The sequence below is a fragment of the Doryrhamphus excisus genome, linkage group LG19 (assembly GCF_037039965.1).
Source record: "Doryrhamphus excisus strain RoL-2023G ecotype Guam linkage group LG19, RoL_Dexc_Guam_v1.1, whole genome shotgun sequence".
Lineage (NCBI taxonomy): Eukaryota > Metazoa > Chordata > Actinopteri > Syngnathiformes > Syngnathidae > Doryrhamphus > Doryrhamphus excisus.
In genome coordinates, this window is record NC_136375.1 from 4,978,633 (window position 1) to 4,996,820 (window position 18,188).

The following is an 18,188-nucleotide window of genomic DNA, read 5'->3' on the forward strand; positions in this document are numbered from 1 at the left end:
TGGAGGCCTCTTGTCTCCACAACAAGTTCTCTACATGCTTATTTCCTGATTCAAATAACTTTGGGTGTCAGGGCATGTGAGTCTGCCCTTCAATGTGAGATCAAACATATATGTGGTTTCCCATACGAACTAACATCGCAGCATAGTCAAATATTTTCTCTAGAACCCGTCTTCAGGTCTTCATGCACGTCTTACCTCATCATTCGTACTTTCGTCTCTCATCTATTTTTGAGCCAGCAGCATATGTTCCCTTACTTACTCATTTATTTGAAGCAGGCATCAATATGAGAGGAGGCATTTGTTTACAAAGCATAAAAGCATAACTTGTGTACTGTGTTTACAACCCCTGCCCAGGTATTCTTCATGTAGTATTCTGTCACATCCTGCCTATTTACAACACCATTCCCTGTGTGCAGAGGAGAAAAGAAAGCAAGGAAACATTTTCTCCTTGTAGCCAAAAGCCTCTTTAGCTCTAAGTGTGGCTCGGAGGTGACCCAAACTAAAGCAGGCAGCCGCTGCCGCCGCCTCTTTGCATAATCACGAAGAAGCTCTAAGCTGCAGAGCGCAGGGCTGGCTGAGGGGCGATGTCTCCGGAGCCCTTCGAGGAACAACATTTATTTCATTTAACCATTTAACCCCTGCGTGTTTTCCTCCTCTGCCATACAGTACAGTGTAATATTAAAGAACACCCAGCTTGAGCAGAACCAGGGGCTTAGTTTATTCATTTAGGTTACTTTTTGCGTCTGCTTTTTGATTCTTCCAAGCAGGAAACGATGAAACACAAAGAGCAAAGGAAATCACATTTGGTCTAATTGTGTTTCTTGCACTTACAGTATATTTAAGTCCAAACAGATAGTTTTGATATCATCCAGGTACAGATGCCAGACACTCGACAGCAGATTCGCACAGTATCGGGATTGCTATGATGATTGCTGTAATGCATTAGTCAGCATTCTTAGATTAGAACACAGTCAAGAACAACATCTCAGGCCCTTTCGGGGTACATAAGCTATTACTTTTCACATTATCGGTTCCATAATTGCGGACTTTTTCTGGAATACTTTTAACCAAAAATCCATATTGCGATATATTCATCGCAGCTTCTTACCAGCCTCAATATTTATCACAATATATTGTTTGGCATATCAAACAAGACATAACTGGTATAATGACAAGAGAGCAAAAATATTCAGCGGCATAGTACGTACGCCATGAACAGGATATTCACATGTAGCTTCTCTGAAGTTTGTTTTAAAAATAAAATGTCAATGTGGTAAAAAGTCACATCTGGAGTCCGAAGACCAGAAGCAAGGCGAGATAACTGTGGCTAGCTAGCCAGCTGCCGCCAATGTAAAGTGCAGTGATCAAACATGGCATCAATTGTAATGTTAATGGTTTTATTTCATTTGAACATGCATCAGATTACAATTGAATGCATCCCATAATCAGTTCACAGTTCCACATGTCCAAAAGGAGTAGGAAGAAGCAAAGCTTATTAAATCCTACCCCTCCATCTGGTACTTTTACAATCGGTAACTGTTACATTTGTTCACTTCCTGCTTTCCATAATACAGTTTAGGTTTGTTTTTTTTTTGTTTTTTTAATAATGCACCTCGTACCAAAGTAGGAGGTGATATGAGCATCCAATGACAGAATGGGTACCATAGTAAGTGTCAATATAGTGATATATATAGCACATCATGACTGGTTCATGACTGGATTGAGTAAGGAAATCAAACAATGCACAACGATGAGCCAATTCAAGAAACAATACAAGCAGTTGATGTTTGCTAAATACAAGGATGAAGAGTCTTGAACCAGTCATGGTGTGCTATATATATCACTATATTGACACTTACTATGGTACCCATTATGGCATTGGATGCTCATATCACCTCGTACTTCGGTACGAGGTGCATAATTTAAAAAAAAAAAAAAAAAACCTTAAACTGTATTATGGAAAGCAGGAAGTGAACAAATGTAAGTGTTACTGGTTGTAAAAGTACCAGATGGAGGGGTAGGATTTAATAAGCTTTGCTTATTCCTACTCCTTTTGGACATGTGAAACTGTGAACTGATTATGTGATGCATTCAATTGTAATCTGATGTTCAAATGTTCTGATGTTCAAATGAAATACAACCATTACCATTACCATTGTGTGTTAGTTAGCAAAAAGCTAAAGACTCAACCACTGATGTAGCTGGGTATACAATGACTTCCAGTTCTAGGTTGGACTCGTGCAGTGTATTAAAGGGATAATTCTCATTTTTACAAAGTTGTATGACATCCCCATCAGCAGTTTCGTCATCACCTCCTACTTGGTCTCCTAAGTCCAGTTCTGGTCGGATTTCGGTGATGAAGAATGTAGTTCTTCACTAATTGGTTGTAATATCTGTGATGTTTTTCTTCTTTCTTGCCCTGCATTTCTTCATCCTCATCACCCAGAGCACTTTTTCACTAAACAGTCACTTTGTCTTTAAAATCAATACGCAATGAGAAAGTGACAAACCTTTGCTTAGCCGTATCAGGTCAGTTTGTTGTCTTTTTTTTTTTTCCCCTTCTCAGACAGGCGCATTTCTCTTGAGCAAATATCCTGGCAAACAGACAATCGATAAGCCATGCGGTGAGGCGAAGATTTGTAATGAGGCTGCCTCGCACAGTGTACGTTTGTGAAAAAGTGTCATTAGTATTGGCTGGAGCACCGTGGAGAAAGAGGCGCTCTACCTGTGTCAAGGCACGGCCTGCTACGCAAAACAAAGATGTAATAATACAATGTAATATTATTGTCTCACCTTTAAAACCTCTTCCAGGTTCTCCACTTTTCCTTGAAGTCGGCTGCGCTGCTGCTGGGCCGCGTCTCTTTCTTGGCTGACGACAGCGAGCGTCTCTTTCAGCTGCTCAAAGTCCGACTGTACCTACAAGGAAAAAGCATAGAATAGTCAAAAGGTCAAATGAATTTCCTTCGTAGAATGGCTGGGGTTTCCTTGAGAAGCACTGTCATCCAGGAGAAACTCCCAGGTCAGGCATCTGTTCAAGATGCCTTCTGGATGCCCAGGACCCGCTGGAGAGGCTATGAGCTGCACGAAGTAGACAGGGAGCGGGAATCATGGACCTCGGATGAACATAAGAAGATGGATAGATGGATAGCCGAAAGGGCCTGATTTACTAGGATCCCAAATAAACTAAAAACCCGACTGGCTCAACCAACCCCGTGTTTCGACCTGGCCTCAAACCAACACTTAAGTCTAAGGTAGATAGATTTACTTATCTTTCCCCGAGTTCCCAACTAGTTCAGCCAACCCCGCGTTCAGATCTGGACCTGAACATACTGTAGGTACTATGCGCTAGCCGTCAAGCTCAAAGCCCAGACTGTCAACTTGACGTCCAGCGTGACTCTTAAGGTACTTATTCTACTTCATGTTACTTATTACACATCTGCACCAGCTGGCATCTGTTAGACTCATTCCCCCTAAAACTGACTCCCATCCGGGTCACAGCACCAATGTAACCCGTTTGGTTCAGTCAACCCCGCATTACTCCCCTGGGCTTGATCCTATGAATGAGAGTCTAAGGTGTCCAGTGTTCAGGTTCAGGGAGTTGCACAAGCTGGCATCTGTTAAGCTCACCCCCACAAACCTCACTCTCATCTGGGCCCATGGCACCAATGCAACCCAGCCCTGCGTTCTTCCCCAGGCTTGGACCTGGATCTTGCAGATCTAGCCGTCAAGCTAAAACCACAGACTGTCAACTCCACGTCCTGCATGATTCTTAAGGTTTAGCGAGTGACGTCTGCTGATGTATTTCTCACAGAGCCGCACAGGCTGGCATCCATTACACTCACCGGCCTAAACCTCACTCTGATCCAGGTCGCGGCCAACGGAACCCCCCCTGGGCTCGGAATGAGAGTGTAGCGCACTAGCAGTCCCAGCTAAAAGCCTGTATTGACATCTCTCATTGCGTTTCCCTCATTCCCAGCACAACGATGGCAACCGTGTTCAATGCTGCGGTTTGTACCTGCCTTCCAAACGTGCTAACAAAAGACCGCAGTTGCAGATTTTGATAAATCACATTACGTGCGGTAAGTCAGTACGTTGCATGCATCTCCTCCTCCCGGTATATTGTGCATCTGCAAATGGATTGTAGACCACCCCAAAGTGTGATAGAAATATCCAACATCCAATTAAAAAATAGCAACGTAACATTCTTCCCTTTTAGCTGTCTCTTCACATAGTTTCACGGTTTATAAAGAGAACCATGCGTGTGATTCATATGACGTCTGTCGCCGCCGTCGACCCCACTTGTTACAATTATGAATGGGGGCAGCTTCAACGTGGGGCTGCAGGCTTCATCGTGGGGGGGTGGGGGGGGTTCACAGTCAGAAGAGGAATTCATCAGCACATTTCCATTTAGTCTTGATGAGACAGAGCTGCTGACGCCAGCATGACGAACTGCCTCTCTTCATCAGTCAGCGCGTCTTAAGCTCCACCGTTTCCTCATGAAGGTGGCCTCGTGAAGGAGGACCCGGCGGCACGCCTGTACTGTGCACTGGTTCTCTCATTAATTAAGCAAATGCACATGCTCACAAAAGATAACGCCAAGTGCCAAAAAAAAGTCGTCCGCGTGCTCCAGACACAATGCTGTTTCATGGTGAGTCGTTAAAGCCATTTATCTCGTTTCACTTGACAAGCTGCATAATAATGATTCCATGTCATGATTTCTAATTCATTATTATTAAGAGCAATCATTCAAAATTAAAAGACCCATTTTGCTGTCCTAGCTCCAAGGAGCCAATGATAACATTTCCATTTACTCCTAATTTAGTTCTTTTTATGTTTTTGGAAGGCGTTTATGCTAAATGCTAGGCTAAACATGCCAAATGAAGCTATTGCCAAGGGTTACAGGATTGTCCACAGTCTCCGTTCATGCAATCTGTCAGTCTGGCAGGATGCTGCCATGCTTTCTCTCCGTGTGTGTGTGTCCACCTTGTCAGTGCACAGATGGAACCTTTTTGTGGACCAAACGCTCCAAGTGGAGTCCCTTGGATGGATGTCAGAAATATGAGCTTGAACGCGACCACCATCACAGGTGGTCAGTGTTTGTATTCTGGTGTGTGCGGCACATCCCTTCACTGTCCACTTTTACCAGGCGGACAATTAGCAATGCTAGGGTTGGACAAAACACTATATTGGTGGAATGTCTGAATACTTTTAACCATATACTGTCAAACACTGTTGTTGGCAGCCCCGTCTGAAAGAAATGGGGACAAATAAGCATATTCGTAACTGGACGTCATGTAAAATCACAGCAAAAATACGTAGCACATGAATGTGCCGTTCTCGCATGTGGAAATGGTTCAGGTATGTATTTTGGAAAAGGCTATTACTAACACAGCCCATAACAACAGGAAAACATTTCAGAAACCTGATTTATAGTAAAATCAGTAAAATTTACAAATTTCCCCACTGAGGGACGAATAAAGGCATATCTTAATCAAAGTGAAAACAAGAATATATTCATTAAGGCTGCAACTAAAAATTAATTTGATAACTGATTAATTGCTCGATTTTTTTTGATGAATTCAGCATGATAAATGAGCATGAATGTCACCTTTATCTTTTTTCTTGCAAGAAGATTAAGACTTGCCCTGCATTTCTTTATGTATTTTGTATTATTATGTATTTTGAAAAAGGCTATGACTAACATAGTCCATCACAACGGGGAAAACATTTCAGAAAACTGATTTATAGTAAAATCAAAGTAAAAACAAGTAAGTAAGCACGTAAAAACAAGAATATATTGATTTTTTTAATGAATTGGTGAATTTAAAAAAATACTTTAAATTCATCTGTCATTTCAAATCTTCTATTTCTGAATAAATGAATAAATGAATGATGAATATTCAGAAATAGAAAATTTGAAATCTGTCATTTCAAATCTTCTATTTCTGAATAAATGAATAAATGAATGATGAATATTCAGAAATAGAAAATTTGAAATGACAGAGCAAATAAGTTACTAAATGTTGGTCAAATAGCTTCAGTAAAACACTAAATAGACACAGTAGATGAATCTGAAGCTTGTTGTTTCAATTAATGGCGTAATCGGTTCGGTCATACCGGTTAGCTCAAATTAATATGAAGCACACTGTTTTCCAAAGTTTCCAAGGTGATACTGTATGTGTGAATGTCTTGTTTTGGCTAAAACTCACAGAGAAAATAAAAAAATATCTGAGGATATTTACATATCTAAACCAAACAAGGATGAATTGATTACCAAAATAGTTGTCAATTAATTGGGTAATCAATCAACCATCAATTATTCGATTAATTGTTGCACTTCTACTATTCATGCAGTCTGATTTAGTGAAAAAAGCAAATAGACGTGATAGAAACATTGTTTTTTTTTATCATGTCGGACACAGAGATAAGCTTTTACTGATTTTCCAGTCTCTTGTTTTCAGATATTTTGTGTCTTCATGCATCAGAGGATGTACATGCACACAATTGGAGCAAATCATTCATTCATTCATTTTCTACCACTTATCCTCACGAGGGTCGTGGGGGGTGCTGGAGCCTATCCCAGCTGTCTTCGAGCGAGAGGCGGGGTACACCCTGGACTGGTGGCCAACCAATCACAGGGCACATATAGACAAACAACCATTCACACTCACATTCATACCTATGGACAATTTGGAGTGGCCAATTAACCTAGCATGTTTTTGGAATGTGGGAGGAAACCGGAGTACCCGGAGAAAACCCACGCATGCATGGGGAGAACATGCAAACTCCACACAGAGATGGCCGAGGGTGGAATTGAACTCGGGTCTACTCGCTGTGAGGCCTGCGCGTTAACCACTCGTCCGCCCACTAGTCACTTTAATCTACAAAATATTGCACAAACATACTGAGAGTGTCTTTTGTCGTATTCTATGAAACTCAGCAATAGTGTGTGTGTGTGTTTGTGTGTACCTGGTCATACTTGGATGCCTTCAGGTGACGGCCGATCAGTTCGAGGTTCAGACGATTTTTTTCCTGCAAAGCCACATGAAGCTTTGCTCTCTAAAGGGGAAAAAACACACAAGAAAATAGAAATTACTTCCTCCCACATTCCAAAAACATGCTAGGTTAATTGGTGACTCCAAATTGTCCATAGGTATGAATGTGAGTGTGAATGGTTGTTTGTCTATATGTGCCCTGTGATTGGCTGGCCACCAGTCATTAAACAAGGCACTACCGTACATTCTTCGTTCCTTGTAGTGTTAACCGTTAATTTTGATGAAAAACAAACGGAACTCAGTCGATTAGCTCGTATTTGTTAACAATCCTGCAACAATCTCCAACGCCCCTTTTCTTACAAGTTCTGAACACTGCTTCTATTGGTAGAGAATTAAAAGTAATGTGCTAAAGAGCTAGTATAATAAGTCAATAATAGATCAAGAGTGACTCCACTGGAGTACAATGCAGCCTTTATTTTTGTAGTATTATTATTAGACGATTTGCCGTTTGTCCTGAATAAATCCCAAAAACACCAAACAGTGAAATTTAAGAGGTCGTCACTCTCCACTCCACACATTGGTAGCCACAAGTTGTCACGCCGCTGGTGCTGCAGGTACTCAAGCATTACATAATTACGCCGGACGCAAACTAGGGCAACATTCTCCTCCTGTCACAGCTCGGAGCATCGCAGAGTGATTTCATTCTGACTTTCACTCCGGTCACATCCACATCCTCATCCTCGCTGTAACACTGCTTTGTGCAGAACAGCAGCAACACATTGGGGTCAGGATCACAGACTAACTCATGATAGAATGATCCAGTAGGAAAGATGACCATTTGGAGGCTAATCAGCCAGACAAAGTGAGCTTCATCCATCTCTCTGCATGCATGCAGGCAGCAAGACATTCAGGGACCAGACAAGGACAGAAAGACACGCTTATTGTGTAACGTCACATCGCTGCAGGCGAGGCGACACGCCGAGACCACACCTCGCCGTGGTCTTTTGGTTCATTTCACCGCTTGTTAAGGACATTGTGCTCTGGATCGGTCGCAGGGTAGGAGGCAGAAGGGATGTAAAGATAACAGGGAGGACGGAAAGAAGAAATGCTTTTTATAGGCCTTGGGAGGAAAAAAAAAAAAAAACGTCTGCCTCTCCTCGTCTTCCCACTTCCAGTGAATCACGCAGTCACAGCTCGGCTTAACACCCCATAACGTCTTGTAAACACAACGCTGCGCCGCAAAGCTAAAAGACACACACACACACACACTGACTGCATGCGATGCCAATTTCAATTGTGATTAATAACAAACTGATTTCTGTGGGTGGTTTATAAAGTCAAACCTTGGTTTTTGTATTGTATTGGGTTTTCTTACATTGTCTTGGTTTAAGTACAAAATTGTGCGTCACACAACTTGTCCCTTTGCCTTTAATTATTCCACGGAATTGAGTGCCCCCAAAAAAACGTCACTGACGTCACCAACCATGAATTTTCTTATTAAGCGCAACTGCTAAATAACCTGCCATGGGGCCAAAAAAAATTGTTTATTGAAGTTTGTTGAATTAAAAAAAGAACACATTGCAACATATGAAGATAACTTCCTTTCCCCTTCTCCCTCTCATCTCTAACAACAATCTTTCATAAAGATAAAAGCTATCTTAAGTGTTAATTTGTTCATTTCAATTAGCATAGTTTGTGTTTTGTTATTATTTTTGGGTGCCTGGCACTGGTTAGTTGGATTTAAATTATTTCTCATGGGAAAAATTGCGTCAGTTTACTGACATTCAGAGTTTTGTCAGACCTTTTGGAACAAATAAAACCAGTGTTCCACTCTATATGCCCTGAATCACTACAAGCCGTTTCCACACTGCTTTGAACCTCGCAGGTGAAACAATGATGTGGTTAATTGATGGCTAAAAGAACTACAGTTCCCATAATTCTTAGAGTGCAGATTCAATATGAAGAGATTTTTTAAGTTTCCGTTCAGTGTAGAATGACTTCAGCTTCTGCTTGGACCGCAGTGACTCTCAGCTCGAGTGATGCCAGGAACACCGAGTGCAGGAAGCATTGCAAGGTTTATGGTGTGTCTTTCTGTGTAAATATCCCATGTTGCATGTTACAACATGGGCCACAAGTGTGGCCGATATGGTATATGCACACATTTGTACAGTACTTACACTTTATAGCATATACTATACTATAGTTATACTATACTATACTTGGTAGGTGTGGCATGTTTGAATATTACTGTAACACCATTATCTTTTTAGCCTAATAGCTTCTCGTAATAGGCCTTCCTGACACAAACACACACATGTCACAATCGGAGTTGCACAACACTTAGATAGGACTGATGTAAATATCGATCTAGTGTTAACTTTCAGTTTCTGGAGGGGACCTCTTTGTCATTCTTCCTTGTTGATGCTAAATATGTATATTGCTTTTATTTTTTTATACAATTTGAAAATCAGGCTGCACGGCGGCCGAGTGGTTAGCGCGCACACCTCACAGCTAGGAGACCCGTGTTCAATCCCACCCTCGGCCATCTCTGTGTGGAGTTTGCATGTTCTCCCCGTGCATGCGTGGGTTTTCATCTCGAGTGATGCCAGGAACACCGAGTGCAGGAAAGATTGCAAGGTTTATGGTGTGTCTTTCTGTGTAAGTATCCCATGTTACATGTTACTACGGAGTACCCGGTTTCCTCCCACATTCCAAAAACATGCTAGGTTAATTGGTGACTCCAAATTGTCCATAGGTATGAATGTGAGTGTGAATGGTTGTTTGTCTATATGTGCCCTGTGATTGGCTGGCCACCAGTCCAGGGTGTACCCCGCCTCCCGAAGACAGCTGGGATAGACTCCAGCACCCTCGCGACCCTCGTGAGGATAAGCGGTAGAATCTGTGATCACTGACGACTTCTCCGATAGTGATACGGTTCCAAGAATACTGAAGTAAAGCTGAGGAATAGAAATAGCTTTTACGTCATCAGATAATTCATTCCACTCAGCAACTCATCCACTTTGTTTGTCATCTCACACAAACACTTATTTTGGGTATCATTGTCCTCTGAAACGCACTTACTTCGCCCCTGGCCCTCAATCTGTTCACAGTGGCCAGCATCTCAGCGGGCGTGCAAGTTGACTGCAGATCCATATGGCTTCATATCATTTCTTCAGGGAGGAATATTAACTTAAATTTCTGTTTGGTGGGTTTTTTCTGTGTTATAATAATTTTTATATTGTTGGTGGTCACACACTGTTGTGGGGTGGCATAACGCTCAGGAGTGGGATAGGCTTGGAGCTTGCCTGCGCTGTTGGCGCTAGAGTGACATTGGATGACTCTTGGTTAAGGAGTAGAATGCCATCCCACAGCAGTGTGTGCCCAGCATGGGGAGGGGGTGCCATGTGTTGTGGAGGTCGATGTCTTAGTCTCGTACCCTCGAGCCAGGAATTATACTCCTAGTCTCATACTACATGCCGCTTTAGTTCTACCTCTCTGAGACACATTTATTTATGGGGAAATGATTGTTGAAACTGTGACTAAAGGGACTTAATGGCAACATTTAATTGGGAATTTATTTCAATCCCAAACATGAGCCACGGCTTGGATTAGTGTAAATTGGAAAACCGGCGAATGTAATGATATAACATTACCAAAACAATCATTGCGGCAGAAAAAGCCAGCAGCATTTTGTAGATAGATAGATAGATGGATGGATGGATGGATGGATAGCTAGATAGATTCCTTTATTGTCATTGCAAAAAAACACAGCACTGAAATTGGCTCCCGTATAATACCAGAGACAAGAAGATTCATTCATTTTCTACCGCTTTTCCTCACGAGGGGCGCGGGGGGTGCTGGAGCCTATCCCAGCTGTCTTCGGGCAAGAGGCGGGGTACACCCTGGACTGGTGGCCAGCCAATCACAGGGCACATATAGACAAACAACCATTCACACTCACATTCATACCTATGGACAATTTGGAGTCACCAATTAACCTAGCATGTTTTTGGAATGTGGGAGGAAACCGGAGTACCCGGAGAAAACCCACGCATGCAAACTCCACACAGAGATGGCCGAGTGTGGAATTGAACCTTGGTCTCCTAGCTGTGAGGTCTGCGCGCTAACCACTAGACCGCCGTGCCGCCCATAATAATATCATATAATATAATAATATATTATATATTTAATTATATAAAAATATTTATTCATTCATTCATTTTCTACCGCTTTTTCCTCACGAGGGTCGCGCTAACCACTAGATCGCCGTGCCGCCCTATATATAAAAATATAATATAATATAATATGGTCAAAAGGGCCAAAATATGGGTTGTGGCGTTCTGCACTTACGTCGTTACAGATGGAGCCAGAGCCATAATTCACGGCTAATCACTGCAGCAACGTCTAATGACACTGGAAGGTGGAAATCCCAATGTGTAGTGTTTCTTACGGAGTCGGCATTTAACCTATAACCAAACACAAGCTTTGAAATCAGCTTCATGCAAACTCTCGTATTCGACATGGCAATGCATCGCACAGCATGGCGGCTTTTAAAGCGGATCCTTCACCATAATGTCACTGATGGATAATTCATCAATCGGGACTTGAACCTATACTGCTAATCTGCCTCCACGGGTGCTTATCCATAAAACATGCGCCAAATGAGGGGCTCATCCGGTTTGAAATGATGCTCACACAAACACACACACACGCAAGTCTGTCAATTCTTCAAGATCCACATTGCAAAGACGCAGATGGCATTGGGTAATGTTGTTACATCACCATCATCATCTGCTGGCATACGTTAGCCTTGAGCTCTTTTTGCGTAGGCGCACACACCATAAACGCATCTTATTATTGTACACAGCGTATATAATACGCTTATACAAGCCAAGGAACCCCTCTGTTATTTATTCAAATTAGTGTAAAAGATGGAGGATGTGAGACATGAGGCTTGGACGGATACACGCAGTGGACAATAGTATTGGGACACCCAAGGGAAGGGGAAATGTGGACGGAATGAGTACTAGTGAGGTCGGAGGTCACTAAAGATGTTCGACTGAGCTTATTCCACACCAAACATGAAAGTAGCAGCAAAAATGATAATAATAATGCCCAAATATTAAGATAAAAATGTCAGAATCTAACAAAAAAATTTGTTTTATAAGAATAACATTGTAATGATGTCATTTTAGGAGCATGAAGATGAAATATAAGAAAAATATGTTTTTTTTTAAGTCAGAACAAAACCAAAGAAAGTTGTAATTATTGGAAAATTAGTTCTAATATTATGGCAAAAAAGTGAAAATATTATTTGGATAAAATTATAATATTACGAGGGAAAAATTACAAGACCCTGTTTTTATAATAAGTCATTATAAGAAGAAAAAGAAACAAAACAGCATATAAATAATTTTTGTTTATTATGTATGTTGTTTTGTATGTTTTATGTATATATATATATATATATATATATATATATATATATATATATATATATATATATATATATATATATATATATATATATAATGAACATTTTTGGAAAATAGGTAGTGGAAAAAAGATATAATGTTATAAGAATATGTACAAAATATATGAATAAAGTCAGAATTACGAGAAGAACATTTCCAAGAAAAAGTTTAAAATTAAAAATAAAATAAACCAATAAAGTTGTAATTTTTGGAAAATTGGGTCTAATATTATGGCAAAAAAGGTATTTGGATAAAATTATAATATTACGAGGGAAAAATTACAAGACACTATTTTTTATAATAAGTCATAATAAGAAGAATAAGAAACAAAACAGCATATAAATAATTTTTGCTTATTATGTATGTTGTTTTGTATGTTTTATGTATGTGTATATATATATATATATATATATATATAAACATTTTCGGAAAATAGGTAGTGGAAAATAGATATAATGTTATAAGAATATGTACAAAATATGTGAATAAAGTCAGAATTACGGGAAGAAAATTTCCAAGAAAAAAGTTTAAAATTAAACAAATAAGTCTTAATATCATGAGAAACAAAATAAACCAATAAAGTTGTATTTTTTGGATAATTAGGTTGGGTAAAAATATTATTGTGATAAAGTCATAACATCACAAGGGAAAAAAATATGAATATTATTTGAGAAGAAATATAGCGTTAAGTTTCTTTTATTGCAAAATCCAATCCCGTATGAAAACCGAGAACCCTCAGGGATGTGTGTTTGACATTTTTGCAGCAGCGCTAGCTTTGTATGTCCTTGTTTACTCCACTGCACAGTCTTGTGTGTGTGAATTGTGCATGTGTGTGTGTGTGATGTGTGCATGTGAGACAAATCAGTTTTATGGAGGAAAAGGTGACAGAGAAGTGGCATGAAGAGGCCGGGGCGCTGGCGTCAAGAGAGATTAACTTCTCGCTTCCACGTGTCGTCATTCACTCTCTCGGTATCGCCTGTGAGTCATCCCGGCGGCGTACTTCCTGGAAGGTTTGTCATGCTACATCATTTTACTCCCTCTGGCTCGCTTTTTGTTTCGTTTGTCTACTTGAACGCCCCCCCCACCCCCAAAAAAAATGGTGAGAGTCGTTCCATGCGTCACAGCTGAATAAATGGTCATGAGTCTTCAAAAGTCAACTATGCCGATATCAGCCGATATTGATACCGATGTGCGGAACATGACATATCTATGATGGAATGAACACACCACCACAGCATATATATAGCATTGGTTTAATATCGCTTTTAATGTTCGGGAAACATCAGATAGTGACATCAACTGATGCTGCATTTTTATGCTGATACCGGTAAATTATTGGTAATAATAAAATTAAATTATATCAGGAAAGCAGGAAGTGAACAAATGTAACAGTTACTGATTGTAAAAGTACCAGATGGAGGGGTAGGATTTAATAAGCTTTGCTTCTTCCTACTCCTTTTGGACATGTGGAACTGTGAACTGATTATGTGATGCATTCAATTGTAATCTGATGCATGTTCAAATGAAATAAAACCATTACCATTACCAAAAAAAATACATTAACATGTAAAAAAAAATAATAATAAATAAATAAAATAATAATAATAATAACAAATAATTAAATCAGTGTTTGTCAGACCTTTTGTCAGACCTTTTGGAACGGTCATTCCAGGGCCGAAGTACGTGAGAATCGGTGAGTCTCGGTGGACGCCTCGCCTAGTCCTCCCCCACCCTCTCTTTAGTCCGTCAGCATTTGAACTGATAATTCACTGAACCTTGAAAACAAGTTAACAGGTCTGAAAAACGTGTATTTTATATTTTTATCAAGCTTCTGTAGTCCTCTGGAACCTCCCAGGGGGCGCCAGTCTCACACTTTGAAAACCACAGGCCTAAATTATCGATGTATGAAAAAATGATTGACTTATTTTGTCGACGGCAGACAGGAAAATGAGAGGACGCCATGGCGTGGATGTCAAGTAAAGAGTGTGCGGGCGGACGCACGTGTGCGTATTGTCTGCGCCTACATGTGACATGTACATACTTTCCTGAATGTGGAGCATCCTCGGGCGAGAACATTGACCTCTCTGGAGAATACAACGGCCTCGGGGGAATATTTGTGCACGAGCGTATGTATAGTGGCGTGTGTGCTGTATGCAAGCAGGCAGCGTCAGTGAAACAAAGCTTCCAGTCACACATGATGCCAACAGGATCTGCCCCCCCCCCACCCACACACACACACACACACACGCACAACCCCCATAAGCCATACAAACAAATATCACACATGATGGAAACATACCTGTCAATATTTGCATTTAAAAAGAAGGAATTTTATAATAATAAAAATGCTTTAAAAATTAATTGTTCGATGAATCAATGCATCAAAAAACTATTTTCCAGATTAATCAATTACAAAAATAATCCTTTAACCCAGCCCTAATGCACACACACACACAGTTTACTTCCAAATGTGAAAATTGTACCTAGTTCCTGGTGATATGTTTGTAAATAAATTGGTATTTTGATACAAAAAAATCAATTCCAATTTCAATTCCAGATACACAGGTTATGATGCAAATCAGAAACAATATATTTAAAAAATTATTAAATTCGATTCTACGGTTAATGTTAGTTGACGTCGACATTCATCTTACATGACATAAAATAAAGAAGCCAATTCTAAAGTGGCATTCTTACAAATGTGTCAAAGAGCACATTGTATCCCGAGCATGATGTAAGGCTAGGGCCCCCGACCGCTCAAACTTTCAGGCGTAATGATTTTAAAAAAAACACTGAAAAGAGATTATTTTTAAATAAACTTTATGTAAATGAAATTGTGGCTGCATTCAATGACTGCTCCAATATCATTATCCACAGAAAAACAAATACTAGGGATATCCGATAATTATCACATACTACAGTATTAATTGGCCCTGTACCCTAGAAACCGCCCATGAATGATACGGGAAAAGGCCGAAATGATACTGTGTCAAAGCCCAGGGCAGTGATACTGATAAAATATAGAGTTTAACCATGTCCAGTATCAGCCCCCGTAGCTGTCCACTCAGAGCGCACTGCTCTGGTATTGTGCCCGTGAAACAACCAATCAGAGAACAGCGCACGAGCGTGAACACACAGTTTACACTGTTTAGATATCATACATGCAATAAACTGAAAATTTTCTGGAAACAAAATGGTCTTTTGATTACCATGTGATAACCTATAATTATCGGGCCCATAACAGCATAAAAATGTGATATCGGCTGATATCTGTAACGGAAATTGAAAGTTGGTATATCGTTTTTCGGCAAAAAATATCAAATATCGGACATCCGCTTATCCTCACTAGAGCTTATCCTCAAAATGGAAAAAATTGTTTGTGAAATGCATGAAAAATTTGTTTTTCTTTGGAAAACTAAGAAATTTGCAAATGATCCCAAACTTTTGAGCAGTAGTGTATAGACAAACAACCATTCACACTCACATTCATACCTATGGACAATTTGGAGTCGCTAATTAACCTAGCATGTTTTTGGAATGTGGGAGGAAACCGGAGTACCCGGAGAAAACCCACACGTACACAGGGAGAACGTGCAAACTCCACACAGAGAGGCCCAAGCGGAGATTCGAACCCAGGTTCCCAATCTCCTGAGTGTGCGGCCTACATGCTAACCACTCGTCCACCGATATAAATCAATACCTTATTTTTATGCCAATATCAACCAAAATACGGGAGATTCCCAGTGTAAACGGGACAGTTGACAGGTACGGTTGGGGAGGAAGTTGACTGTAATGCTAATGAGGAGCCCAAGAGCCGGTTAGGGATTACATCGTGCATGGATGGACCTTCGTGCATGCACACATTATGCTCGGGTTGGCTTGCATATCAGCCTCTCATGCTTCGAATGCAAACACACAAACAGACTCCATCCAGCATCTCAATGATCAAGCGCACACAAAAACAGCCAGTAGAACATATTGTGCATACACACACACAAAAAAAAAAACAGCAGGCCACTTTCACTAGTGGGTTCACATTGCGGGTTCACATGCAGAGCCACACTGTCCACAAATACACTCTCCCTTGACCCCAATTTCCTGCAAAACATACAACAAGTATTCACAGCAGCTAAATAATTTACCACTGACCCCATTGCACACTTGCTAAAATGCACTACATGCAAGAAATACACCCAGCATTCAAAACGAGGCTTTGGTTGCTCTTACATTCTTCTATCTTTAACACTTGCAAACATGAACAACCAGAAACATCTCCCCAGCTGTAAAATGTTCATTTTAACCAAACAATGTTCTGGCTTACTTATCTGCAGGATGCATCCAGTACAAGGGAATATTTGGCTCACACTGACACAGCTTACTATTAAAGGATCAAAGGAGGGGATAAAACTCACAATATTACACCAACTTTGTTATAATATTGTATAAACATAAGAAATTTTTATATGCAATGTTATATTTTATTCATTCATTCATTCATTTTCTACCGCTTTTTCCTCACGAGGGTCGCGGGGGTGCTGGAGCCTATCCCAGCTGTCTTCGGGCGAGAGGCGGGGTACACCCTGGACTGATCGCCAGCCAATCACAGGGCACATATAGACAAACATATTACAAAAAAACGACCATCCCATCACAAGAATAAAGTCTGTAAATAATACGTTCACATTAGAAGAATAAAAGTATAACATTGAAAGAAGAAGTTTCTGGATTAAAGTTATAAAATTGTTTTACGGGACTAAAACTAACTTTACAAAAAAGTTATAATACCATGAATTAACATACTGTACCTAATACACATTATATTATGATTATGTCTGTGCACATATGCTGAATTAAACATACATAATTAAATAAAGTCACATTAACTTTATCCGTGCTTTTGCCCCACCTTGTATAATGTATTAAATAATTGATAATACACTTTATGAGAATAAAGTTCTAATATTACAGGAACAAAGATATAATTTAATAAGAATAAGTGGAACTATGGAAATGCATTTTGAAAGTTATTAAAACGAAGAATAAAATCACGACAAAAAAAGTTATTCTAACAATAAAATTGCAGTAGTACAATAAAGTCACATAAAAAAAATAAAGTTGTCATATCACATGAATATATAATGACATTATGCTACAAAAATATATTTTTAAAAATAAAACTAACCTTACAAAAGTCGTTTATGATAATAAAGTCATAACTATAAATGATTATATTCTATATAAATGTAATAATTCTATAACTAGTGTAGAATTACAATATGTAGAATGAAAATATCATTATATTCATAATTTGAAAAAAATCTAACCATGAAAATGCATTAGTAATATTCCAAAAAAGTCTTAACCTCACAAGAATAAAGTTGGCAAAAAAAAAAGAATAAAATTGTAACAGTACAAAGACAAAAATTTATAATACTCCCAGAATAAAATTTGAATTTAACAAACAAAATGTGTATCTATGAAAACATTACATATTTTACATATAAAAACATTTAATACATCGCAAAAAGAATATAAAGTCACAATTTTGCGGGGAAAAAGTCCATATCTTGATAGCAAAATTGCAATAACAGTAGAAAAAAAAGAGAACAAAAAAATAATCATTTTATAAGAACAACCAATGACGTAGTATGACAAGACAAACAAAAGTACTGCATACAAACATATATACAACTTTCTATGCTCGCTTTTTTGCAGTGCA

General features: G+C 39.5%; 1 protein-coding gene across 6 annotated transcripts in view; it reads right to left on the bottom strand.

Moving 5' to 3' along the window:
* Nucleotides 1-18,188, bottom strand: part of LOC131106979 (RIMS-binding protein 2) — a 68,519-nt gene that overhangs the window by 27,478 nt on the left and 22,853 nt on the right. For all 6 annotated transcript variants that reach the window (XM_078799029.1, XM_078799031.1, XM_078799030.1 and 3 more), the window contains 2 exons: nucleotides 6,970-7,059; nucleotides 2,794-2,916 (listed from right to left, as the gene is read on the bottom strand). In XM_078799029.1, coding sequence (XP_078655155.1) covers nucleotides 2,794-2,916; nucleotides 6,970-7,059 — 213 coding nt within the window. The remainder of the gene's footprint in view (nucleotides 1-2,793; nucleotides 2,917-6,969; nucleotides 7,060-18,188) is intronic.